The following is a 27,662-nucleotide window of genomic DNA, read 5'->3' as shown; positions in this document are numbered from 1 at the left end:
AGTCGACGTTTCACAGGCATAGCAAATCAGGCGGGTGGCAAATGGCAATTGACTGAAACAAGTGACAGTGGCTTAAGCAATTGGTTTGTGTCAGATGATGCCTCTGGCGAGTGGTATGTGTTGTGTCAACTTGGAACGCTTGGGGGCGACAATGGTTGTGTGTTTGCGCAAGCAATGGCAACATTTCTTTTTCACTTGGTGCTGGTTTAAAGTTTAGAAATTGACAGGGAAGCAAAAAAAGTGGAAGGGAGCTCCATAAATATAGACTGTCTACAAAGTGTACAATGTCCAAAGAGCAATCAAGGCAATTAGAATTATAAATTTATTTGAGTCAAATGAGCAAATAACTAGATATATGTTTTAAGGGCATTTTAAAGGTATAATTTGATTTCAGTTCATTATGAAATTATTTTATCAACCATGTACTTTTTTCATCATTTGTTGGACTCATTTACATGTTTTGAAAACTCTGAGGAACAGATTTCGATATGTGTACTACGTCAAAGAAAAAGACAAGCTCTATTTGAAATATAAGTAAACGACGTTTTTGATAGGAAACTCAGTTTAGATAGCTCTTTTGGTTTCTATTACGATTCAAAACGAAACAAAGGTACGAGTTACAAAAACGCTAAATAATGTAATAATTATTTAAAACATTTTTAACGATGCTTTGGTTGGTAAAGACTGTCGCATCGGCACTAAGTAGAGATAAGAAGAAAGGCAGCAGTCGATATTGGTAGAAGCAAGAAACAGTATTCAGCAGCAGTGGACAGTCAGAAGCAGTGGTTCGTGAAAATTCCATCTTAATTTGTATTGAACTTTTATATATAACATAAGTAAGCTAAATATAATTCACATATATGTAAACCGATCGCTAGTAACGCAAGAAAAATCTTAATGACTCTAAAAGAGAAACATGTAAAAAAACATGTAAAAAGCTAAAGTCGGGTGTCCCGACTTTGAAATACTTTTGTTGGTATTCGTAAAGGGTATATAATTACACATTTACATAGCAATTGCGTCTGTGTGAGTGTATGAATGCCTATGCGCAATCTATTCGTGTCTGTGTAAACATCTTAGCAGTCAAGCAAACAGCAACATCAATAACAGCCGCGGGCAGCGCTTGAGCAGCGCTGCAGCAGCAAATATATTTATGGCTATAACTTCTTGTAAATTGGTCTATCATAGTTGAACATACGGACACATAATAACTAACTGGGGGGTATTTGCAAAATTTTAGTTCGAAATTCCAAGAATTACGGGAGTTAGAGAAAAGAGGGGGAGGGAGGGAAATTTCCAAAATATACATTTTCTGCGTATTCACACAAGGCATCTTGGACTAAAATTGGTGTTCCTAGGTCTATAGTCCCCGAGATATAGGTGATTATACGAATGGAAAATCGGGAAAAACCCTCATAGGGGGAAGTGTGGGGAGGAAAATCAAAAAAATAAAACAAACTCGTATAGAACACATAAGGCAACTTTGTGGGTCTTCTGCCTGTTACATTTTTCAAGCTCCCGCAAACCTAATATACTTCTGTACATTTCATGTACAGAGTATAAATAGAAACATTATTAAACCATTTTCTTACACATTGTATTCCCTAAACATGGTAAGTTGGCAGTGTAAACAAAATAAAACTTGCAATTATATGTGGCCCGCAGTATTGACTTTTAAAAAAAGTTGTCAAATTCGTTACAATATATTTATCTATCTGACTAACAGATTTGTAGTAATGGAACTGAACAGAATTAGTTCTTTCGTCGCCACATTCTGTGTCTTAGTTTCTCCTTTAAGTTGCTTACTGAGTAAATAAGATTTTTTATATTGATAATTGTTATAATTGTACAACAAAATGAACTTGAAGTACAACTCAAGGCTGAAGCTCAGACAATTAGCAATGTTCCTTATGGTTAACCTGTTAGAAATATTGCATTTCAAGTATGAAAACTAATTAGCTCAAGGCCCCATATGTGGCTGCATTACTTATGACACACACACGCACACACACATACATGCATATGCACATACGTACAAGTATACTTGTATATGACAAGTTTGCAGTGGCAACTTGTGCTGCCTGACTAACCAAATCATAGCGCTTAATGTAATTAAAAAAATGTAAAAGAAGCATAAGAAATTAAATCACGCAACTATTTTGCACGACAAAGAGGAAAATTATACGCACACGCGCACAATGCCACCAAGGAGGACACTGCTACTTGGTAAGGCGGTGGCTGCTTCAGACTGTGTTAAGGCGGGTGCTGTAGTTGCAGCAACAGCCGGCGAGCAAACGCCGCAAGTTAATCGAATTTAACTGCTCATATGTGCAACAGACAACAAGCGGCGAGGCGAGAGTTGAGGAGAAGGATGAGGCATATCTGGAGGCATATAAAGTTAAGTACTAATCTTATTAGGATCAGCCAACAGGCGGCTCAACGAAAAACGCCACCGCGATGATGATGCTGACAATGATGATGGGCTTAAGTCACACAACAGACACCCCAATACTCATGCACACAAGCATACACGTACAATCAAACAATCAGTTGAGGTGAGCTAAGAGCAGAGAGAGCGGTGAGTGGGCGGCGGTTTGCCAGCTGATGCGCTCTCGCACTCGTACGTGAGCACTTCAATTACCGCTGCTGCGGCGACTGCTACTACTGGCGGCTTTGAGTGCGAATGGGTTTTATTATTATTTACATACCTGTTGCAGCAGAGAGGCATTGTTTTGAATAAAATTCCAATTTCCACACTTGTATTTCACGTTGCCGTCGTCGTTATCCTTGTTGCTGGCAATGTTGTTGTTGTTGTTGTTGGCGTCGTCGTCGTCGGCGTCGTTGTGTGTCGGCTATTGCATCGGCTTGCCGCTTTCAACAGGATAAGCAGGCAAAAGCGGTAAAAAACAGATGTCACTACTTCCGTATGGTGCTTGCAGCAACAATCGGTATCCTGGCCAACACACAAGCCGCAAGTTGCCGATGGCGTTGTCGTTGTCGTCGTCACTTGTCGCCCCGTTACTCTCAAAGAATTTATAACACCTGCTCTTTGGTGCTCTCACAGTTGCTCTCTCTATGACTGGCAAAGATGCTCAACGCTTGCTCACTTGTTCGCTTCGCGCAGCTTCGCGCTCGACACGAGTCGTTGTTGCTGCCCTATTCGGTTCGATGGTTCGATTATAGTAAAGTTTGGCTCAGGCACAAAACATGTTGGTCCTCGTCCTTGCTGGCAAACAGTTTTAAAGTTTCAGCTGCTCGGACCACGCCGTTCTGTTGTTGATGTTTGTTTGTTTGTGATTTGACACTACTCAGAACGCAGACAGCAAGCAGCCGTGTCAGCGGCAGCAAATAGTCATCGATTCATTATGTCTCGTCAATGATGTAAATGTCGTGTTGCTTTTGCTGTTGGGGAGAGCAGATGAAATAATTTTACATAATCTTTTAGTAAAATATGCAAACTGCATCTAACAAGAAGGATATAGATGTAAGAAGGATGAATGGAATGAGCTGTGTGTATAGTATATAAAAACGAAATTGTTGGCAAATTTCAAATTCCTATAGGGGACAAGGTCTTTATAATAATGTACAATTGTGTCGCATAATTTAAAGTTGTGGCTGCATAACATTTTGTTGAATTGATTGATTTTTCTTTGTCCAATTCCAAGTAGAAACAGAATGAAATCAAAGTCGAACGATACTAATATTCGTAAGTGGTACTGAAATTCTTAAGGCCAAGCGCAGCTTGTCGAGTTTGCTTTTAAGTTAAAAATGAGAAAATTAGTTAAGTTTCGAGAATTCATGCACTAACATGCATTAACATCGTAAAAGGCCTAATGGGACTTAATTTTGATATAATATTCTTGTTGCTTAAATTTACATCACATTAACAATTTCAAAAATATATAACAATGATCAAAACAGATATACGAAAGCAAGTCGGTTGATTATAATGTACAAATCAGATAAAGACCAAAACACAAAAATCTCGTCTTTTTCCGATGACTGAGGGATATTTTTCCAAAATGTAAGTCCTAACATAATTGAAACCCTAAATTCATACTACTAATTTTTAGAGCCAGGATTGCATTGAGAGAAGCAATCTTTAATTCAGATATAGAACATTTCCAGGTGTAGAAATTAAGATAAAAATTAAAGTTATTTATTAAATAGGCAAAATAGGTTTAAATAGCATTTAAACAGCTTTGATATGTTGGTTTCGATCAAAGCTAATACTGCATTAATACTACTTATTAATATCGCATTTCCAGCTAAATTATTTGTTAAATTTAGCTCTAATTAACAATGTTAATGTATATTTTAGTTTATTAATATACCAAGATTCTGTGAAGTGTGCTAATACCCCCCTTAATAAGATTTTGCACGCACTTCTTCATTGAGCCACAAACCAAACGAACCCAAACTACAAATCAGAATCCACACTTTCTAAACCAAAATGGGTGCATTGAAGTGTTTAAACGATGTAAATCGATCAAGGCGTATCCCCAACAAACATGACTGTAATTAACCAATTTTATAGCAGGTCCTCTAAAAGCGTTCAGTCTGTTCAGCCTGTTCGCTCACCCCAAAATATGTGGATGTGCGTCCGACTGCATGCCGAGCACAAACATGCCATAATTTTGTCGTTGGCTGTAATTATTTTAATTTAATACAACAAACTTAAAAGTGATGGCTGCTGTTTGCGACTCCAAATGTTCCCCACACAATATGCCTGTGGGCGAGAGTGCTGGGGGAAGAGGGTTGGGGAAGGACGATAAGAATGGCGGCAGGGCGCTAAATGTGTTGGCAAGTGTTGATACACTTGTGCGGACGTATGTGTATATGCGCCTTGCTTTGGCGTGCGTGCGAACGAGTGTAATCCTTTTCAGAAACAGGAAGTTGTGTGTTGAGCGAACCTATTATTAGAACCATAAATCAGCATGAAATGAGCAGAACGCCCGCAGCCAACATGGGGAAGAAGCAGAAAGAAGAGCTTGAGCTTCGTTGCTACTCTCTGTGCGTAGTAGATGTGAACAAAATAGTAGTAGAGTAGTAGTAGATGTCATAGTAGTAGTAGTAAAAAGTGGTCTAAGCAATAGCAACAGTAGTATTGTGTTGTGTTGTTGTTGTTCGAAGATGACGTGAAACTTACATACATACATGGGAAACAACGGAAAATAGTAAAAAGACCGTGACGACGGACACCGACGCTGGAGCAACAAAAACAACAGTCAGGCACACGCACAATAAAAAGGCAATGAAGTCGCAACAGACACACACAATGAGAGCAACTGCGACTCCTCCCGTTTTCACTTTTTTTCGTCATATACTACATGTAAATGTTTTTCTTTTACAATTTACCAACAATTTACTACCCACTTACATTTGCCGTTAGGCGCAACCGGGCGTACAAAAGGAATTGGGAATGGCCATGGCACTATCATACACACAACACACAAAAAATTCCCGGCTCGGGTTTAATTTCACAATACATACCCCAAAATTACAATGGTGTGGCATTAATGGCACTTTTGTAAAGTCCGCACGTTTTTAAGCAAATAAATTGTTGAATTTAATTTTAATTTTGCACAACTATTGAATTTGTCGCCTCCTCTATGAGTGCGAAGCACATTTTTACACACTAAGCTGTATGGTCGCGGCGGCGACGACGACAAGAGAAGCTAAGAACCGTTACTTTCCCATATAGTACGCTATTCGTCGCCGTGAATTTGCCAAATCTTTCTTTTTGCACTACACTTGCAAAAACAGTAAGGCATTGGTTGGTATATAATATGATTGTTAGACAATTTTAATTTTGATGAGCGAATTTTTACTATTTAAACTTTTTGCTGCCGCTTCTGCTTGTGGTTAAACTTATTTGGCTGCCGTCCGTGGCTCAAATTGCAAAACCTCACCTAACGAGCAATTGAAATACACTGGGAAACGGAAGCTGTGAGAGAATACATGATAGCGGCGCCCATATGCAGGCGCAGGACTCGTCAGAGCGAACATGTTGCAAGGACACGCATGAAACCGCACAAAGGTTCGCATATTTAGCGGGTCAGACATTACTATTTTCTGTATAATTTGTAATAAACCTTACAATATTTAATATTCATATATGATACTTATTAAACAAATAACAAAAATTAATATAAAAATAGTTCATATGCAACAAAACATTTTGTTTCATTCAAATAGTTTCTCGCGGTGTATGGACGCCCGCGCTTTTGAATGTCCTATTGTGAATGGCAGTCCATATGACTGACAGCTGAGCGACAGTGCTGCCAGATCACATGAAAAAATGCAAGCGCTTGCCGGCAAGCAGGGAAATAAAGCTAACAATTTTATTTATTTTGAATAGAACATCATTTAAATGCACAAAATGGCCGGCGACAATGAGAGCAACAGTGCCGAAACCACAAATGAGCAAATTGATTTGGCTGTCTACCGCAAATTAGTGAAACAGTTCATCGACATGGTAAGTGGACGCCGCTGTTTGCACAACAACAAATCGATGATGTTTTGTTTTTTTTGTTGCCTGTTTCTATTGCTTTACAGCGTCGCTACTCAACAGCGCTCTTTTGGGCAGAAAAAGTGGCCGTGCTTAGTGGATATGAACCAAGAGATGTATATTATCATGCCCAGTGCATGTTTCTGTTGGGGGAGTTTCATCGCGCTGCCCATACCATACAGCATTATAAGCTGGAGAAGAATTCCCTGCCCTGTTTCAATTTGCTGCTCGAAAGCTTATACGCTGCGAAGGAGTATAATGAGGCGGCCAATATCATACAATCGGTGGAGGTGGATCTTATGACCACCTCCTTGATAAATCAGCCTGTTGATGCGGGCAGTGGTTGCTATTTGGAGAGCAATAGTGTCTTTGCCGGCGAGGAGAACAATCGCAACGTAAGCGAAACTGCCGTGGCTAAGCAGTTGTATGATTAAGTGATGTTTGCTTATTACAGGAACTGCTGGCCTCCATATACTTGATGAAAGGTAAAGTGTACGAAGCGCTTGACAATCGGGGCATGGCCATGGACTTTTATGTGCAGGCTCTACACAAATCAATTTATTGCTTTGAAGCGCTAGAGGCTTTGGTGCAGCACGAAATGCTAATGGCCTGGGAAGGTAAATTACTGCTCCTTCTTATGCATATATTCCGAATAAAATACAGCTCTTGTTATCCTTTTAGAGTTTGAATTGATGCACCATTTACCGTTGGCACAGCAATCGAGCGAAGTGGATGCCAAGTTTATTCTTAAATTGTACGAGTCAAGATTGAAGAAATACTACGAGCTCATATCGACTCGCGGGGTTGATGAAATATCGCCCATTGTCAATCCAGATGTACTTAAATATATCAAAGAGGTTAGCACACGTGGGCAGCCCCAAACAGGCACATCGGAGACGCAGGTACCTAAGCCGATTTTGGTCAAGTTCCCGGTAATTTCGCCGGCACAAAAGTAAGTGAAGAAGATTAAATTATTGTAGAGTGCTGTTTATATAAGTCCTGATCACAATTTAGAGTGCTCGAGGACTTGAAGGTACCCACATTCTCGCTGCAAACAAGCCTCTCCCGCGCCTCTTCCATGATTGATTCTTCGCACCGCTCCTACTTTGAGTCGTCCGGGCGAAGGCGTTCACGCGACAACGATACAGTCACGATACAGTTAATGCCACTCGCCGAATGCATGACGCGGGTGCTACGCAGCACGGATCTTATGGCAGCCGAGGCTGAGAAATGCTTCTACGATTGTGACTACAAACACTGTCTGAAGATTCTGAATGAGTACGTTTTGAAGACTTATATTTATGATTGACTGCATTTAACTAATTTCCTAACTGTTCAGCCTCTTGAAAATTGATCCGTTTCACAACAATGCCTTGACCATACAGATAGCGTGTCTCGTGGAGAATGGAGACTTTAATAAGCTATTCTATGTGGCCCACAAATTAGTTGATCGCTATCCTGATAAAGCAATATCCTGGTATGCCGTTGGCTGTTACTACGACATGATAGGCAAGAGCGATCCAGCTCGCCGCTATTTATCCAAAGCCACAGCACTAGATCGTCTCTATGGGCCCGCCTGGCTAGCCTATGGCCATTCCTTTGCTAATGAGAATGAGCACGAGCAGGCCATGGCTGCGTACTTTAAGGCCACGCAATTAATGCGTGGCTGTCATTTGCCTTTGCTCTACATTGGTGTCGAGTGTGGACTGACAAAGAATCTCGAATTGGCGGAGAAGTTCTTTTTACAGGCCATGACAATTGCTCCTCTTGACGTTTATGTGCTGCATGAGTTGGGCGTGATTAAATATGAGTATGAATACTACGAGGGTGCCGCCACCATCTTCCATTGCACTGTGGATCTTGTGAGTCAACGTGCAAAGGCCAATAATGAGGAAATATCTGCACGTTGGGAGCCGTTGTACATCAACTTGGGTCATTCTTGTCGCAAAATTAAAAAGTACGAGGAGGCGCTCTATCACTTTCAATATGTAAGCCAATAAGATGATTGGTTTTTTGTAATTTGTTTAAAAGTTACGATTGTTTGTTTACAGGCACTGGTGCTAAAGCCCCAGAACCCAACGACATACACATCCATTGGTTTTATCCATGCTCTTTTGGGTAACCTCGACAAGGCTATTGAATATTTTCATAAGAGTTTGGCTCTAAATCGTGATTGCATTGTCACATCCACAATACTGAAAGGCTGCATTGAGGACTTAATGGATGACAACACCACAATTGATGAGATTTGCAGCAAGGCCCTAAAAAAGGTTTCCAAATCCACCCCGGCTGGCAGCCAACGTGCTCCAAGTGCTGATAAATTCAATGGCGTTAAATTGAAATTTGATGAAGACGAGTTGACCAATTCAGACTCCAATATGATTGTCGAGATGAGTTTCGAGACCTAAAATAGTTCATGTAAATGCACTATGTTCGTTGTTTTTTCTCCCATGTTCAAAAGAATAATATCGATATTATATACATACATGGTGTGTTGCTCGGTCTGACTGCTACGGCTACGGCTGCCGCATGCACTTGAACTCAATTTGTGCACACGGCACACACAGCTGTTTCGTTTTTTCTACTTGTTGGTAGTGCTTGGGAATTTTGGAAACAGTCCAAGTCAAGAGCAATAATGTGAAATCTAAATTGTTTTTAATTCACTATTTATTTATGTTACAATGTTTTTCTTTTTCTAATTTTTAATTGAGGCATATCTATTCTATGCCCATTTAAATCAAGCTGGGCGGCTTATATGAAAGGTGTACTTCTGGATATATTTTCCACTCTAAATCACAGCCAAAATATACAGTATGCTTATAAATCCATAAAACGAAAAGGTTACAGCGATTGCGCGCGCTTATCGGTTATGTTTAGTTCAACGAAAAACTGCAAAAGTTCTCATTAAGAAATGTCATTAAACTTTTAAATATGCAAACAAACTACTGATACACTTTATGGAACTAACTGAGAACGTCAGCTAAGACATAATGCCAAATATTTGACTAGCAATTAAGCGTGCGAGCGAGTGGGAGTGAATGAAAACAGCTGAAGGTCTACCGGCGAAATATCTATAGTATGTAAGCATGTTGTTTATAATAAACGTAAGAAGCAACAACTTGGTCGTCGTCATCGTCTGATAAAGAGAGTTGCGCGCGTGATTATGCTGCATCGGGCCGTTCGGGGACATGTATATAATACCCTAGCGGCCACGAATATAGCACAGTCACAAAAAAGCGAGCAAGCAGTCAACAACATACTAAATAGACAAGAATTAGAGGGGAAAAAGTGAACAATGATCCGCTTAATATTGGTGCTAACGTTTACCCTTGCATTGGCCGAGGCTGTGCCCTTGATATCTTATGATGATATCGACGATACGGAGGTCATTGAGTTGCCTGACAATGCCATTGATGCAGCTGAGGCGCCGGCCAGTAAGGATATCATCGATTTAAGCGCCTATGGCAGTGCATTGTTTGGTACGCCCGATCAAGAGTTAACCGCGGCCCTCGTGGCCAATTATAGTGCCGAGAACGCGATTAATCCTGAGGAGCTGGGCACCTATCTGGAAGGCGATATTCTTATGCCTGGCCAGTACATCAGGAATGGACTCACCACGCAGAGCTCCCGTTGGCCCAAAGGTGTGGTGCCCTACGAGATACGCGGAAATTTCAATTCCCGTGACAGGACCACCATTGAGAATGCCATCGCCCAATATCACAGACGCACCTGCATTCGTTTTGTGCCACGCAGCATCGAGCGCGACTACATCAGCATTGTGAGTGGGAATTCGGGCTGTTGGTCATCGGTGGGACGTGTGGGCGGCAAGCAGGAGGTGAACCTTCAGTCTCCTGGATGTTTGGGCAGACCAGGCACAGCCATACACGAGCTGATGCATGCTCTGGGCTTTCTACACGAACAGAACCGCATGGAACGCGATGGCTTTGTCGCTATTCAGTACCAGAATGTGCAGCCATCCGCAAAAAGCAATTTCGACAAGGCGGCTCGCACCGAGGCCTTCGGAGTACCCTACGATTATGGCAGTGTGATGCACTATTCGGCTAATGCCTTCTCCACCAACGGGCAGCCCACAATTGTGGCTGTGGTTCGTATAATTTGAATTATTTTCTATTCCCCAAATTCATTTCACTTTCCAAAAAATTCAGAGAGCCGGTGGCAGTTCCAAAATGGGTCAGCGTGATGGCTTCTCCGATTACGATGTGGAAAAGCTGAACAAAATGTACGATTGCGGATATCAACCAACTCTACCTGGAGCTGTGGCACCAGTCCCAATTCCTGCGCCTGCACCTGCACCCGCTCCTGTTGCAGGCAGCGGCAATCCAATTGTTGAAAGCTTCCTCGGTGGCCTCATCAGCGGCCTGGGCCTAGGCGACGAGAATGAGAACAAACCTAGCCAGTAGAAAGAATGACCAAAGATACATTCAAAATCATCGCCTTCGACTTATTTAATGCATCCTCCATTAATAAATGTAGCAACAAAAACAAATAACTTAACTTACCAAATATAAATAATAATAAATCTTATTTAATGCAATTACAAGTATATATAGTTTTTTACTTTTTTCCAAGAAAATATGTATGATCAAGATAGTTGAATCATTAAAGAACAGTCTTCTTTATTGTTATCCAAAATTTCATAGGAAATATTATGAACAATTTAGGAACATAGCGACAATTTCTTTAATTCATTCATTTAACTTTGACAGCTTTAGAACCTTTGTGTACGTAATGGGTTTATTTTAAAGACAGCTAAAAAACTATATACTATAAATTTCAACGTGACTTTTACTTTTGAGCAAAAAAAAAAAATCTCAAGAAATAATCATTTTCTTAAGAGTTCTATTTTTTGCTGGAAAATATCAATTATTTGTTAAGTTCTTGAGAACTATAATTTTAAATTAAACATTACATTGTGAGACAATCAAAAAAATTCTTTAATAATGGAGGAAATCATTATCCTTAAAAAAGAAGATTGCGATACAGTATTTCTCGCTCTCTTAAAAAACACAAAATAATTATTTCCCTACAATTTTACCCCAATTTCGGGCTGTAATTATCATTGATTAATAATTAGTTAAATTTTAGGAAAAACTTTTCAGAAAAGATCGTTGTTATTGAACTCTGAAAGTGCTATGTGTAGCTAGAAGTGCTAATTTTTCTATCATTAGATGCCAGCCCTTTCTTGCCCCATCACTTGATTGATTTCAAATATTTAGCTGCTTTGTTTTGAACATATGTCTAGGAACCTATGTTCACAAATATAGTAAAAGACTGTATATTCAAATGAATGTATTTATCCCCAGAGATTTGCATTTGGAATTGTGGACAAACAAAATTGGTATGGAAAGAAATTGGAAAGATTACATGTTGCGCTTGGCAGCCAGCAATCGAGATCGGGGTAGACGGCATTGGCTGATGCTGTGCAGTCGATATTGCATCTCCGGCTGAGTAATCTTCTCGTAGAGTTTCTTCTTGGCCTCGGTGACGGTGTGTATGATGACACCATCGCCGCCATCGTCCATGTTGAACGCCTCGCCTTCGGCGCACTCCGGACACTGCTGGGTTAGGACAATGTCGTTCAGATCGGTGGGCAGCTCGCATATCTTCTCGATCTGTTTGACGACATAGTCAAAGTTGCCCTCGTCCTGGCGCTCGTTCACGTAGACACAGGCGGTCAGTTCCTGAATGCGACGTTCTAGTATTTTAAGGAACCGTCGCACATTCACCAAATTGACGTGCGTGTGATCGCCGAGGAGAGAGCTCAGTGGCGTCGAGTCGACCATGCACATTTCGCAGAGCGTCTCCACGCCCTGTAGAAGATTCTCCAGACGCGTGTCGTTCTGCTCACGGGCATTGTGCAGCGTCACATTAGAGGCCTGCTTATTGTTAACCTCTTCTTCTAAATTGGATATCAACTCTAATTGATCCAGCAGGGTGTGCGAATTGTCCCGCTTCAGCATTATGATGTCCTCGAACAGACGATTCACGGAGTTGTTCAGAAGCGTAATGTGGTAGCTCATTTCGTTGGCGTAGTTGAAGAATGAGTAGTAGAGGCTCTCCTGCTGCTGGAACTTCTCAATCACCTCCTCGACGTTGTGCGAGTTGGTGTAGTCGAGTATCTTCTGCAGCACCGAGTTGTAGAGATTGATCTTTTTGTTGTGCTTGCGTCGGAACTCGTCTCGACGTCTGTACTCCTTGGGCTGTAGATCGGCGAGTATGCGCACCTTGGCTTTGCATTCGAGGAAGGCTGTATTGTCGGCGTCGGCCGCCACCTTTCGCATAATGCCCTGCATCTCAATTTTTCGCAATTCGCGCTCCTTGGCCTCACGCTTCGCAATGTTGTCGATCTTCTCATACACATCGATGCAGCCATCGAAGGTGTTCAGCGCATACTCGATCAGATCGACCAAATACTTTTTATCGCTGTTCAGCTTCTGCACCATCTTGGTGTAGGATTCGTTGAAGAAGGTGCGATGGTTGAGTATCCGTATGAGCTGCTCGCGCAAGTCGGCATTGGCTGCAGTGAAGCCACACTCCTGACGCACGCCCACCTCCAGCGAATTCTCCAGTATCATCATCTTCTTGCGCACACGTGCCACATGCGCCTGATGCTGCTGGTCGGGCACGGTAAGGCGATTGAGATCGTAAATCTGTTTGTCCACCCGACTTATCTCGCGCTCCATATTATTTATGGAGACCTTGAGCCGCATAATGTCCTCGGTCAGGTTCTCCTGGCAATCAACGTGGCACCGTATGAGGTTCAGATGACGATCATTCTTTTTTTTGTGCGTAACGCCAGTGGCCACCCAGATTTGAGCACGCAAGTCATCCTTCTCCTCCATAAGCTGGGTGATGGCATTTTCGTAGCTGGCCTCGATGATGGTCTCCTTGCGCGTCTTCAACTTACTGGACAGTATCTTCTTATACTCGCGCTGCCTCTTGCCCAGATCGCGATGCTTGAGCAGATAGCTCTCGAGAAAACTCGACTTATTGAACTGTATATCGTCCATGTTGTGCAGACGCGAATACAGCCAACAAAGTTTGGTTAAAGTATAGAAAGTAGCAAAACGTATTAAATTTGTTTAATTTGTTTATTCTAAATACAAAAACTATTTGTGGTATAATATTGTTCTATAGCACAATTTATATTGAAGTGTTTTTTGGACGCGTTGTTTTCGAAAAATGAGTTCTCCCAAGTCTCACAGTAAATTTTTTCCATACGTGTTGAGTGGAAGGTCAGAGCATACTACTGCTGTGATATTCCTGAGCTCTCCATGGCACGGAATATCTTAAATACAGACCACACGTAGGCTGCCGTGCGCAAATCGTTACAGAGCTCGAATTGGTTGGCGGTCGCTTTGATGCCAGCGGCTGCAGATTCCATAACCGTTTGCAGGGCCGCATCTACAATTTCGGCCTCCTTGGTACAGTCACGTATCTGCTTCAGGCGATCATTGGGCTCAATGTCTGGCTGCAAAGAGATGCACGGGAGATGAGTGGGAATCCTAGGGCCAAAGGGATTATGATTGAAGCCAAAAAAATTAGACTTCTCTAGGGTTTTCAAAGACAGCCCAAAGGAAGGTGGTGGTGTCTACTCTACTAGGAAAATCTTGTATGGTTTCGAGCCACTACAGCATCTTCTGGCCGAAAATAAATGACTGTCAGTCAGGCGGCAAATAGTGCTGTCGATAGTCTTGGATCCGAGAAGCTGTCACTAATCTGTCTAAAATATTTTTTTTTGGTTTGACTCTTCATATGGAGCTTCACTAAAAAGAACTGGCAAGATATAGAGCTACTATATTTCCCTCTTTTCGAAGAAGGAGAATCAGTCATAGCCAGCTCCATGCTCAGATCTATTTAGAATTCGATCCGTACTGGCCAAACACAGCCGAAACACACGAGCTCGTTCCATGCTCTATAAAGCTCTGCTGACGAAGCTCTGGACATTCCCTAAGTGGCTGGTGGTTCTTTTTCATAAGCAAATTCTTCTTTGGATCTGTAGTCCACTGATTTGTCTGACAAGATATTCTGGATGGACTTAACCAATCACTTCCATTGGCAGAACAGTGCTTAAGGGGAAGGTGGAACTATCGAGTGTAATGGTCAGACAACGTTAAGGCTATCGCCCAAACCTAAATCGAATTCTGCCCTTTAAGCAATCCTTATGCCGGCAGTTGGCTAACAAAAGTTATATATAAGTATGTTTAAGCAGGCTATACTAGGTTGCTGGATAGATCATCTCAGTATCTCTATTTTCAGCCTCTTCCTTAATACTTAGGTGAGAGGTTGTCCTCTTAGGTGGACTCTTTAAGAGAAGTATTCATTGAATATGACTGTCTACTCACAACGGAAGTTCCCTAAAAATGTAGCAGTCAGTGTCACATTCGTATACTTACTAGTTCAACATCCTTGGCCTGACACAAGGACTCGTTAATTGAGTTGATTACTTCGTGTATGAGCTGAGATGTCGTTTTGGAGTTCATTTTGCCGTAGGATACATGATTGATGTTCTTCAAGTACTCGAAATAGGAGACAGTGACGCCGCCCGCATTACAATAGAGATCAGGCACAAAGAGCACGCCCTTATCGAGCAAGATTTTCTCACCAGCCGGTGTTGTGGGTCCATTGGCACCCTCCAGAATCATTTTGGCCTTAATGTCATTGGCATTCTCACTGGTGATGACCTTCTGTGTGGCACACGGCATTAGAATGTCGCATTCAGCCTTCAAGAGATCAGACTTGGCTTCCGTTGCTTTGGAGTAGCCCTTAATAGATTTCTTTTCATCCTTGTACGCAAATAAATCCTATGAATCGTGTGGAAATCGATTGGTCAGCTGAGAACCATGGCAGTGTGTCTGCTACTCACATTGATGTCAATGCCATCCTTGTTCTCTAGGGATACATCCATTTCCTTAATGCCAATTACCTTTGCGCCAGCCTCGTGCACAAATTTGGCCGCAAAGGAGCCCACATTGCCGAAGCCCTGAACAATGACTTTCTTATCCTTCCAGCCCGTCTTCCATTTAAGCAAATCCATCCATTCCTTGTCCTGCAGAAACAGATCGCCTGCCTTCCAGACACCCCGACCCGTCGCCGAGTTGCGACCGTTGATGCCACCGCAATGGACGGGCTTCCCGGTCACAATGGCCGCCGCATTAATGTCCTTGTAGCCGAACGTCTTGGTATACTGGTCCACGATCCAACTCATCTCACGCGGACTCGTGTTCACATCCGGAGCGGGCACATCAATGCCCGGCCCAATCATGTTGCGCTTCAACAGCTCCATGGTGTAGCGACGCGTAATCGTCTGCAGCTCGTTAACCGTGTACTTTTTGGGATCTATGCGGATGCCGCCCTTGGAGCCGCCATATGGCAGATTAACGCAAGCGCACTTGAAGGTCATGATGGAGGCCAACGCTTTGACCTCGCTCTCATCCACATCGGTGGCGTAGCGTATGCCTGGACAAGGAAGAGATTAGTCCAGCACTGAACCACTCCCTGTGCGCCGACCACTTACCTCCCTTCAGGGGCAGCCGATGTCTAATGTGATGCGAGCGATAGCCGGTGATAATCTCATACTGTCCATTGCTCTTGATAATCGGGAAGCTGACCTCCAACGAGGTGGTCACACTGCCAATTAAGTTCAAAATGGCGGTTACACGTGCCTGCTTCTCCTCCGGCTTCATATGCGAGTACACGTCCATCTCCTTGACCAGCTCCTTCTCCATTTTCTGCGCCGCCTTGTGATAATAATACAGCACCATTGCCGAGAACTCGGGATCCTTGTCCGTTTCGACCTTCTTCAAATGCTCTGGCATTTTGTGCTCCTGGCGTCTTGGAACTTGCTGGAAAGAGCGCGCTTTTTGCCACGTGCCGAGGCCTAGAGTAATTCCACGAAACATTTTCGAAATACACGCGATCTCTTCGTGGGAAACAAATCAAAACAAAAAAATATGTTCTGGAAAATTTTGAGAGAGTTTCTGAAGACTAGTAAAGAGATTAAATTCCTTTTAAGTAGATAAAAATAAAGTCCAGAGAAAGGCCAAAGACAAACATTTGAATGATGACTGAGTTGTTGGGTTTGTTTTAAAATATTTTTTGGATTTTTCGTTTATTATATAAATACAATATTTGAAAATTGCTCTACATAATACGTGGCTACTAGCTACGAGCTAAGCTTAAATAATTTATAGCTATACACAATTGAAAGCACAAACTGAATGCTTGCTCAACTCTCTCGTACATACATATATCTAACTGAATACAAACTAAAATATAACATATGTGGTACTACTATGTGGATACAGGCTGGTATATACTCGTAGAGGTTAATATTAGATAGGTACTACTAACTGATGTGCCGTTTTACGTTTAAAACTCTTGGGCTCGCACGGAAGCGCACAAAATGTTGTGTGTTTGTGGGTGTGTTTTTTTTTTTTTTTTTTTTTTTTTTTTTTTTTTTGGGGGGGGGGGGGCTGGCCGAGTACTTCGTATTACCAACAGGACAGATATAAGTTACAAATTTTAAAGATACACATGTTATATAGATAGCTACAGATTTCATTTTATATGTACACACGAAATTGGTCGTTTTCGAAAAATGTGTTGCAGCTTAATGGGTGGGTGGGTTAAAGAAAAAAAAGCGATCGAAAAAATTGAAAAAATGTTAACGAAATGTAGCGTTTTAATATCACTTTTTGGGGACATGCACATTTTTTATGGCCTCGTTTACGAATATGCTAGAAATGATTTATAATTTCAGTTTATAATTTTCACTTTCTCTTCATCAACTATCTCCATGGGACAACAACAATCAAATTGCACACAAATTTAAAATTTAATTACTTTTTATATTGATTTCCACTCGTATTCAATCCGTTTCTGTTGTATCTTGAACTGGTTTCCTTCATATAGTATAGTATCAATGCTAACGACTTAAGCTTAAAATTAGAGTTAGGGGTAATGGCTAATTACTTAGGGCTAGGGGCGAATATTTAAATTAATTTCAAATTAATTTAAAAGGCTACTCTGCTTTTTACACATTACACATTATTGGGCGCTTAACACTTTAATCTCGTCGTAAGATCGCAGGTTATGCTGCTTAAAATTTAACATCACGCATGGAAAACAAACTCTGAAGCTAAAAATATAGTATGTATATGTATGTATAGTATATATAGTATATGTATATATTCAGCTTTGCCAATATGAAAAGCTAAAACAATTGTGTTGTCAGAGCACAAAACTAAGCACACATGAAAGAATCCACACTCGGTGTAATGCTGCTTCGATCGCTTCCATATCGCTGCTAATCGATGTCCTTCTTCTCGATTTTCAAATCGTATTTCGCCACCAACTCCTCAGGCGTGTGTCTGTAAGTAAGAGTTAAGAGAACATTTAGTTATCGGTTTATGCTTCTCTCATTTTTGCGCTACTTACCCGACCAGATTCTGCAGATCACACACAAAGCGATAGACGTAGCGCTTGCCCGCTGTCTTGTGTATAATGTTCTTATCGTAGTAATATCGGAGACCACGACTCAGCTTCTCATAATTCATTTTGGGCTTGTTCTTCCGTATGCCCCATCGACGAGCAACCTGCAGGTAGATAGAAAATATGGGAACCATGAATTATTCTGTGTGATGAAATTTTCTGAAAACTAAAAGTCCTATATCTTGTACTATTCGTTCTTAAATCTGCAGATGTTTCGGTGGAAACATCTATAATTTGAATCTCGCTAAGAAATAGAGTTCAGTTGCCTTATAACTTCGAAACTTTTACAAAAATCAAGTAAGGCTATGGCCACATAGGCGAATAATTTGCACACAAATTTGTCATATTTCACAAGATTCGAATCTTTCTAAAAAATAAATAGATTTCAGTTGCCTAATAAATCTGCAAGTTTTACAAAATTAGTTCAATTTTCGAAATCAAGTAAGGCTATGGTCACACAGGCGAATAGTTTGCACACAATTTTGTCATATTTCACAAGATTCGAATCTTTCTAAAAAATGAATAGATTTAAATCTGAAACTTTTACAAAATTAGTTCAATTTTCGAAATCAAGTAAGGCTATGGTCACACAGGCTAATAATTCGCATACAAATTTGTCATATTTAACAAGTGTGTCAAATTAAGTTAACTTAAGTTTTTCAAATTCCAATTGGCTTACAAATTAGTGAATATATATGAATATAGTATATAAAGGTGCAGATTTTTGAATATCGAGTAGCACTTATTTAAATAATTGACCTACACTTCTAAGAACTCTTTGATCGATGGAAAACATCTAAGTTTTGATGCAAATTTCTTCAAAACTGTTATAACAGGCAAATAATTTGCACACAAATTCGATGAGTTATACTCAAATCTCATTAATATACTTAGTAGTCGAAGAAACTATTTTTTTATGCAAATATAATTGCTTATTAACTAAGCTGCTGCGTACTGGTATAAAACCATCATAAATTTCTCTGCAAATAATCTGACTGTGTGACCGTAGGTTAGAGAAAATCTGTGCAGCTGTTACTTACCTCATCGGGATCGGTGAGCTTGAACTCCCAGCCGTCGCCTGTCCAGGAGATGAAGTTCGAACACGTTTTATCGAGCAAGAGCTCCAGCAGGAATTGCCACAGCTGTATGGGACCCGAGCCCGTGAAGCATGGCACACCACCCTGGGTCGTATAGCCGCCGAGTAGGGATTTATCCAGACCCAAGGTGCTTATGTAAGCGGCCGGATTGTGGTGTGGATGTGCGCCCCATTGATCCATGCCGGGCTGACCGCCCATGCCCTGAAACTGTGTGGTATCGTAGTGCGTGAAATCGGTGCCGTAGGGATCGGAAAAGCGTGAACGATTATAGGAATTATAGAAATCGGGACTGCCATCCAGATAGCCAGAGCTGCCGGCACTGCCGCTGCCATTGCCAGCACTCGAGCCCTGACTCTGATGCTCCTGCGCCGATAGTGTGCTGTGATAGTCGTTATCATCGCCAGCACCAGGGCCAGAGTTGCCACCACCACCGCCACCACCGCCAGCAGCAGCACCGCCACCACCACCACCACCGTAGTGGCCAGCAGCCGCTACGGCTGCCAAATGTGCGGGCAGGCCGTAGCTGGAGAGATCGGTGGGATCGTTTTGAGGATTTTGTGCGTAGGCGGCAGCATTGCTGTTGTTGTTGTTGTTGTTGCTGCTGCTGCTGTTGTTGGGATTTTGTGTGCCCGGCTCCTCTTTAAGCTGATGTTGTGTGTAGATTGCGGCAGCGGCTGCTGCCATTTGCATGTAGTTGATGTTGCTGTTGTTGTTGTTATTATTATTGTTGTTGTTGTTGTTGTTACTGCCCGCATTAGCGCCGCCGCTGTTGTTGTTGCTGCTGCTGCTATTGCCGCTATTGTTGTTGTTGTTGTTGCTGTTACTGTTGCCCTGACTGGCCGAGTTTTGCACAGCAGGCGGCAGCATTGAATTGTTGTTGCCATTCTGCTGACTCTGTTGCTGCGGTGGCGGGCTAGTCTGGGAGCGATCATGCGCATTATTGCTATAGCCTGTAAATAAAAACAGGACAATGTTGATTATTACAAGTAAGTACAGTACTTTGAGAAAGGGGTCGAGTACACACAAGTAAGAGTATCTGTAATTAAACTATCTTATCAATCAAGTTCAAATATTGAAGGCACGTCATGGCGTGTCGTCAAAAATGGGGCGGCGTCTCTCACACATCATCAGCTTCACACACACACACACACGCATAGGCACAGAGAGTGTAAATACATCGAAAACCAATCAAAATCAAAGCTGGCCCACATACTAGTGTACGCATGCTCACAGATACTCACACACACAGACACACTGGCAGACCGACAGACACTTTTATAGACAGCTTTTTTCCCATCTAATGGTCTGTGAGCAGCGCACGCTACATTAATCGCAGTAAGCGCATTTAACACACAAATCGCTGCTACTTGTATCTGTGAGATACAAAAAACCTGTTGCTACACACACACACACACACACATACATTCTTGCAACTCTGGCTCTCACTCGCTCGCTCCAACCACTGTAATCCCATTCACTCACTCACTCATGTGTTTGTTCGAAAAGCTTTGCGCTCGTCCCATTCGCTCAACACGCCGGTATTGCGCACACACTTTCAGACACAGACACAGATACACATTCATATACAGATACAGATACAAGCAGTCGTTGGCTGGCAAAGTGAGACGAAACGAAGCGCACGCCGAGCCGCAAGAGTTCAGCGCATCGTATTCGATTCGCGTCAATACTCCTCCTCCAAAAACAAAAAAAAACAAAAAACAAATACCCACAGATACATTCATTTCGATTGCCAGTGGCGCAGCATCTAAGCAAAAGTTAAGTGAAAACTCTGCTAAGACGGCCAACCCCAAAGCATCTGAAGGACAAACAAGGACTAGCTAGTCGTAAGTGCTTGATTAAATTCGAAATTAACTTCGAAGCCCTGAAAGACCTACAGTACCTTATGAGATGTGCTGACGAGCTGAACTGAAATAATAGTTTCTTAAATTTCCAAAAAGCTTACAAATAATTCAATAAGACTTTATTACCGTTTAAAGTTACACTGAACCTAATTATTTGGAATACTAATATTGACTTGTCTTGTTATCCGGAACAAACTGGTATATCCTTTTATAAAAACTAAATTAAATGATAAGCCGATTTTAGGGTTTATTTGTTTTTATTTTTGGATTTATAAACACCACATGGATTTAAACTGAGGCTGGGTGCATCCTGCAATTTATTAAACGCTTTACACCTAGGCATAGCAAGGGTATTCGGTATATCCAAAGGCTCTCTGCTCAAGAAAAGTCAACACCAAAGACATTTAAAGAGACATCATCTACTGGACCAAGTCTTCTCTTTTATAAAAATAGCTTAAGCTACGGCCAGACTGCCCAATGTTCATGGATAATAATTAATTCTATTCTTAAGTATATTTTCCTTCCGACTTTGTATGCACATCATTTAATGTGTGACCATATTTTTGGTGTACAAGCAATACAATATGAATACGTAAAACGAGTCAATATCCTTATTCCGCAGCACTTTTACTGTTTGAAAAACTAAGTATATCGTAAAATGTAAGAGAAGTTCCATTAAGAACAGATCTAGAAAAAAGTATAATGAATTTCAAAGATATTTCGTATTTGGTTATATTTTTACAAAATATAAATTCCTGCTGTTCAAAATTGATTACCATTCTGAAATGGTATATTAATTTGTTTAATTATGAAAACCGAAATTTTCAGAATTCTAAAATAATTTTATAGATGCATAATATACGCATATGGGTGTCTACTGAGATAGAATTGAGTTAAATTTAGTTGCAGCTTATAGTTGTTTGATTCATAACGTTTTTGATTCAACTAATTGTTTAAACAAAACCATTGTCACGAAGCTTAGGTGTACATTAATATATTCCGGAGTCATTATAAAATCGAAGCAAATCTGGCAACCCTCTTAATACTGTCAAGCTTCCAATTATCTATATATTCTCAACTTTATACTCGTATAGTTGGAAGGATGTAAGTATTTAGAGGCTTGCCAGATTTGTTTCGATGAAGCCCTTAAGTCTTCAGAGTATATAAAAAAATATTGGGAGTAGAGCTACTTTCTGCAAAGCTTTAAAAATTTAAAATTAATTTGTTTGTAATCTGAACTGAAATGTTTCATTTAAAAGAGTTTAACAATTATATAAATACTTGTAAAACCAAAAAGTGCTTCGCTGCAATGTTTGAAAATAAAAGAAAACTGCAAATTGTATTAAAATTAATAATCCAATCCATATTTCAAAATGAATATTAATAAGCTACTTTAAGAAAATCTTTAAAAAGAAACCTATCAAGTAAACTGAAATCAAAAGTATAACTTTTTAAACTCTAATTCCATTATTGAAGCCCAAAAAATAAAGCACAAACATAAATTTAAATCAAAAATGGATTAAATTTTCAACCTTTTAGGCAATGCTTTTAGTTTAAATTTAGTTTCTAAAGCAGACTTGAGGTTTTTCATTAATTGATAGTTCAAAAATTGACCTTTCTGATTGAAATGATGTGCAGTTTATTAATTATAGAACTCATCCATGCGTTACATTCTACATCCATTTTGCAGCTGATTTAAGCATGTACGAGTATATACTTGTATGTATATGATACATCCAATGTACATTATATATACAAGTTGTGGACAAAGCATTTAATTGTCAAACAGTGAGCATTTATCACATCGCTGCCTAAAGTGCAAACAGAGACAGCACCAACTATTGAACAAACAAGCCGCAACACCCACCCATCTAGAATGGAAAAGAAATCCCCAAAACTGAAATCCAAGTGCTGACAATCTCATAGCTACTTGTTGCGTGTTTGCTCACTTCTAGAGCGTCGGAGATGGGGTGGGGGTGTGAGGGTTAGGCCGACATGACTTGCGGGCCAACGCGCGTTGTGATTACGCACCAGGCGTGTTGCATATAAGCACTTAAAAATGAATTACAATTTAATTATTTGAAATGGCTGGTAACGAGGGACGAACCAAAGAACGCACAATGAAGAGCGACCCAAACGAACGAACTTGTCTGCGGGCACATCTTTTGAGCACACACACACACAGACACACACTTCACACCCCCTCCCACCATCCTGGCACTCTGTGGGCTACCAGTTGTAATTAATTTGTGGTTGAAATGCTTTAGCATTTGATGTCAAGATTATTAGCGTCGGGTTTTACTTTGTTTCAATATTTGCCAAGCTGCCTTTTGTTCTTGCCAGAGAAAGGAACAGAGAGGGGAGAGAGGGGGACTGGGAGCTTTACCTGAACTAAAGAAATTCACATCCGAATCGGTTGTAGTAGGCATTATTGTTGTTGTTGCTAGACGCCTGATGCGATGTGGGCGAATAGTCGCCCACAAACGGCGCTATATCATTAAAGTAGCCCAGACCCAATGAGGCAGCCGTGGAGCTGGCCAAAGCACCAACCAGAGAGCTGGCGCTGGTGCCGCTCGAAAAAGCGGCGCCAGCACCTAAGCCGACGGCAGATGAGGGCGTTGAGGCGCTGGATGAGCTGGAACTGGAGCCCGATGAGGATGAGGCTGTGTTACTGCCGGTGCTGCCGCCGGACAAGCGTTGATGTGGCTGCTGCTGCTGCTGCTGATGTTGCTGTTGTTGTGCGTGATGCGTGGGTGAGCCATAATGTTGTTGTTGCTGTTGTAGATGCTGCTGCTGCTGTGCATGCAGTGCATGCTGTTGGTGTTGCTGATGTTGCTGGTGATGATGTTGTTGCTGCTGATGCTGCTGCTGGTGATGTTGCTGATGCAGCAAGTGGGCGGCTTGATGTGGCAAATGATAGCTAGGATAATTCTCATAGCTTTGTAGCACCATATTTGTTGTTGGTTTCGTTGTTGTAGCGGTTGTTGTTGCTGCGTAATTGTAGTTTGGCGCCGTTTGACAATTGTTGTTGCTCGTGCTCGCAAAGTGTTGCTGTTGTTGCTGCTGTTGCGCCAATTTATGCAAATTTTTCAATTGATTTATAGGCCTACTGCTTGTGTTGGCGTCAATGTTTAAGTTTGTTACTCTATCGCAGTCCGCTGCTCCCTCTGCCGCTGTTGTTGCGCTGATTATGGTGGCATTAACTAAAAACGCAGAGGGCGGCATCTCTTCGAATTTTCCAATTGGTCAATTGTCAAAAACTTAATGGAAAAAGCGCACGTCATTGACTTTTATGGTCTCTCAAAATCACTTCATAATATTACTCACTAACAAAACTGAATATCTGAATGTCTGAATGCCTCAATTCTGCGGGATTTGCGGGTATTGGAGCAGATAACGCACACACACACATACACAGAAACAATGTCCGTTCTTCAATTGAGTATTTTCGAAATCGTAAGCTGAAATTGTCGTTTATGCTGGTGGTACTTGCATTTGTATTAAAATTGATTTTGGTTTTTGGATTCTTCTTAATTTTTGCATTGCCCGACACATACATATACACTTAATTTAATATTGTTGTTGTGGTCTTTCAGGGGGTTTCTACTATGCGGGTCCTAATCTAAATTTGGTGAAGCGTTTCGATTGTATTTGAATTTATTGTTATTATTTAAAGGTATTGAAGTACAGCCAAGGGAATTTATTTCTCCGATAATGCAAATATTCCAATAAATGTATAACGCTTTCTTTGCTTTAGTTATTTTAATCGAATTATTTGCCAAGCGTTGACAATTATTATAATTTTTATAATCTTTTTTTCATTGATATAAATTTTTCCTCACTTCATTTGTTGCATTCCTTCACAATTGTTAAATTTTTCCGTCGCATTTTTAATTTCAACTTAACACTTGCTGGTATTTCGCGCTTATAATGGCCACTGTTTAAAGCAATTCACATGAGAAAATTCCGAAACGAAAGATTCAGTACCACAATCAGACACATATATATAATTATATATACAGCACACAAATCGTATGATAAATTAATGCGCATATATTTTGAAAAAATACTGTGTGAATGTATTTGATGTTAGTATCAGCAACTTGTTTTTATTTATTTCATTGTTTTATTTAATTTGTGTGCAGTTTCAATGCCAACGTCTCCTTTTATTTCATTTGTAATCACAAATATTTATATACTCTATGTATTTAGTATATTCGTTATTTTATCGCCCTGACTGTGTAGAGTACAGAAGACACGCGTCTTGGAGCACTGGCGCGCACAGTTTATATCTTAAATTGAACGTCGATGTGGACGACAATCGTACAATGGCTCGTATGAGTGATTTTTATTTATTTTCTTTCAATTCAAGCGAGCGCGAACATCAGCGGCACTTCTTCCACCTTCGACATCCGTTCAAGAACTGAAGTTGCGCCGAAGTTGTGCGTTGTATTGTCGGCTGCGCTGGCGCTGCTGTCGACGCTGACGTTGACGCTGTCGATCCCTCGTAGCGGTTTATCTGTGTGTGCTGTGCCTGAGTGCCTATGTCGGGCTCGTGTGCGTTCGTTAGCTCGTTCGTTCATTGGCTGCTCTTCGTGTGCTGTGTGTTCGGGTTCGGCAACAACTGAGCAAAATATAATACACTGTACTATAACATACTAATGTGCCGCGGTAATAATCATAATCAAGAACAACTAAAACGTACTCATATGCACATATGTATGTATGTATGTACATCTCAATGTGCATATGTGCTATGTACGTGTGTGTATGTATGTTTGTATGTACATGGACGTTCTCATATCTCTTGTAGACTCGTGTGCGCGAAACGATATCGAAATGTTTGTTTTTTGCTGCGCACTTTTTTCTTTCGTGTTTTATTTCTTTGCCCTGTTCCTTATGACGGCTTCGGGTTGAGGGTTGGGGTTGGTTCGGGCGCTGTGTTGGGGTGTGTTGCGCGTGAATTGAACTTGTTGCTTCTTCTCACAAGCTAGTTTTTCATATTTGCAATGCCATTAATATCAAAGTGCGTGTTTTTGGTTAAAAAAAAAAGCGAAAAACTTCAGAAACATGTTAAGTAATTGCGTGGCGTTTCCATCAAAAGGTGACACTATAGTATTATTCGATAGATCTAAATAAAAATGGTGCTCTCGACCTTTAAAGAGTAGTTGTTTAATTATAGCCTGTACCCAAAGGGTGAAAGGCTATACTAGTTTTGTGCGCATGTATGTAACACACAGAAGGAGGCGTGGCAGACCCCACAAAGTATATATATTCTTGATCAGGATGAGAAGACGAGTCGATATAGCCATGTCCGTCTGTCCGTCTGTCCGTCTGTCCGTCTGACCGTCTGTCCGTCTGTCCGTCTGTCCGTCTGTCTGTATGAGCGCAAGGATCTCAGTAAGTACAAGAGCTAGGATAACCAAAATTGGTATCAAGGTTCCTATAAGCCCTAGGCAGAACGAGTTTGTTTATTTTTTCTGATACACCCCCCCCACTCCCCCGCAATTCGTATTTTTTCTTATAACTTCCGTAATTCTCGGAATTTTGAAATCAATTTTGGTAGGTACATCCAGTTAGTACTAATGTGTCCGTGTGCCAAATTTCATCATGATAGGTCAATTCTGAAGAAAGTTATAGCCATAAGTAAAATCGCTGCTCATGCGCTGCCTCTGTCGGCAGCGCTGCCCGCAGCTGTTGTTGTTGTTGCTGCTTTGGTTTAACTTTGTGCTGCATGCATACACGCATATAAACACGCATATAAACACGCATAGGTACGTGATGTAAATGTATGCTGTTTAAACTGAACATAAACATGTATTCTAATTTAATTAAATTAATTATTTTAATTAATTAATTCATTCATTTTTTTTAATAATTTAATTTTAAAAAAATTTTTTTTTTTTTTTAATTTTTCCTTTTTGTGGAGAGTACAGGCTATTTTACTGTCGGGCTTGCTCGACTGTAGCGTTCTATCTTGTTTTGATTTGAAAAGTACGATGAAGCTTATACATATGTATTATTTAACAAGTTGCTAAATTATTTCGTTTTATATTTCAATTATTTTAAACATTTTCATATTTATGGGAATCTTGAATCTCACTTAAACTCTTATTTCGGAAATCTAATAAAAAATACAAACTATCATTGTTATTACAATTCCAAGTTTTTTAATTCATTAATATCTGATAGATGCTATACTTAGACTTATGTATGTACATATGTATGCAGCCATGAAGCACTATCAAACAAGTTTAAGGGCTTAGTCATGAAACTTTATTCAAACTCAATACAATTGCTCAAATTTATTTCCTGTTTGCAATAATTGAACAATGTTATATTTACTAACCGCCAAAGTATTATCTATCTCTTTAAAAATTATAAGTATATTGCATTAAGATAAGTTCAGCGCGTTCTGTTTGTGTTTTGCGATCACAACTGTTTTTTGTGATACAATTTTGGAGTTTTATAAGTTTAAAAGTTGGACAACAGTGTAGTTTCTAACTGACTTATTATTAAAATTTGTCTTCTATTAAGTGAAATTGATAAAATAAATAAATGAATGTAATCTTTTCTTAATATGAATTGAAATTCTAATGAATTGCTATACACTTTTATCAAATAGACAAATCGAAATATCATCCAAAGAAACTGTATAATCATAAGCTTTTTTATGAT

The 27,662-nt window shown here is 40.5% G+C and overlaps 5 protein-coding genes across 5 annotated transcripts; 2 read left to right on the top strand and 3 right to left on the bottom strand.

Moving 5' to 3' along the window:
* The first annotated feature begins 6,382 nt into the window (after positions 1-6,382).
* On the top strand, positions 6,383-8,996 carry LOC115622092 (cell division cycle protein 16 homolog). The gene is made up of 7 exons (XM_030515934.1): positions 6,383-6,478; positions 6,559-6,906; positions 6,966-7,128; positions 7,193-7,463; positions 7,526-7,789; positions 7,851-8,499; positions 8,563-8,996. Exons 1-7 carry the CDS (start codon positions 6,383-6,385, stop codon positions 8,917-8,919), a joined length of 2,148 nt encoding a protein of 715 aa, XP_030371794.1. The 3' UTR covers positions 8,920-8,996.
* Positions 8,997-9,806: 810 nt separating this feature from the next.
* LOC115622094 (zinc metalloproteinase nas-1-like) lies at positions 9,807-10,932 on the top strand. The gene is made up of 2 exons (XM_030515936.1): positions 9,807-10,616; positions 10,678-10,932. Exons 1-2 carry the CDS (start codon positions 9,807-9,809, stop codon positions 10,930-10,932), a joined length of 1,065 nt encoding a protein of 354 aa, XP_030371796.1.
* An 872-nt stretch (positions 10,933-11,804) lies between these two features.
* Positions 11,805-13,598, bottom strand: LOC115622090. The gene has a single exon (XM_030515931.1). It carries the CDS (start codon positions 13,540-13,542, stop codon positions 11,893-11,895), a length of 1,650 nt encoding a protein of 549 aa, XP_030371791.1. The 5' UTR covers positions 13,543-13,598; the 3' UTR covers positions 11,805-11,892.
* A 6-nt stretch (positions 13,599-13,604) lies between these two features.
* LOC115622093 (glutamate dehydrogenase, mitochondrial-like) lies at positions 13,605-16,542 on the bottom strand. Its single transcript, XM_030515935.1, has 4 exons — positions 16,050-16,542; positions 15,399-15,991; positions 14,929-15,336; positions 13,605-14,003 (listed from the first exon to the last, which is right to left on the bottom strand). The coding sequence occupies exons 1-4, from the start codon at positions 16,432-16,434 to the stop codon at positions 13,779-13,781; spliced, it is 1,611 nt and encodes a 536-aa protein (XP_030371795.1). The 5' UTR covers positions 16,435-16,542; the 3' UTR covers positions 13,605-13,778.
* Positions 16,543-17,401: 859 nt separating this feature from the next.
* On the bottom strand, positions 17,402-23,619 carry LOC115622091 (ETS-like protein pointed; the record flags this gene model as incomplete). The annotated part of the gene is made up of 4 exons (XM_030515933.1): positions 17,402-17,904; positions 17,972-18,129; positions 19,066-20,072; positions 23,390-23,619. Coding segments are annotated over 4 exons (1,459 nt in total), but the record flags the coding sequence as incomplete, so codon positions are not given.
* Between the last annotated feature and the right edge of the window lie 4,043 nt (positions 23,620-27,662).

This window comes from Scaptodrosophila lebanonensis, unplaced genomic scaffold (assembly GCF_003285725.1).
Source record: "Scaptodrosophila lebanonensis strain 11010-0011.00,11010-0021.00 unplaced genomic scaffold, SlebRS2 tig00000029-arrow-arrow-pilon, whole genome shotgun sequence".
Taxonomy (NCBI): domain Eukaryota; kingdom Metazoa; phylum Arthropoda; class Insecta; order Diptera; family Drosophilidae; genus Scaptodrosophila; species Scaptodrosophila lebanonensis.
The sequence above is the reverse complement of the archived record's forward strand: the minus strand, read 5'-3'. Positions and strand labels throughout refer to the sequence as shown.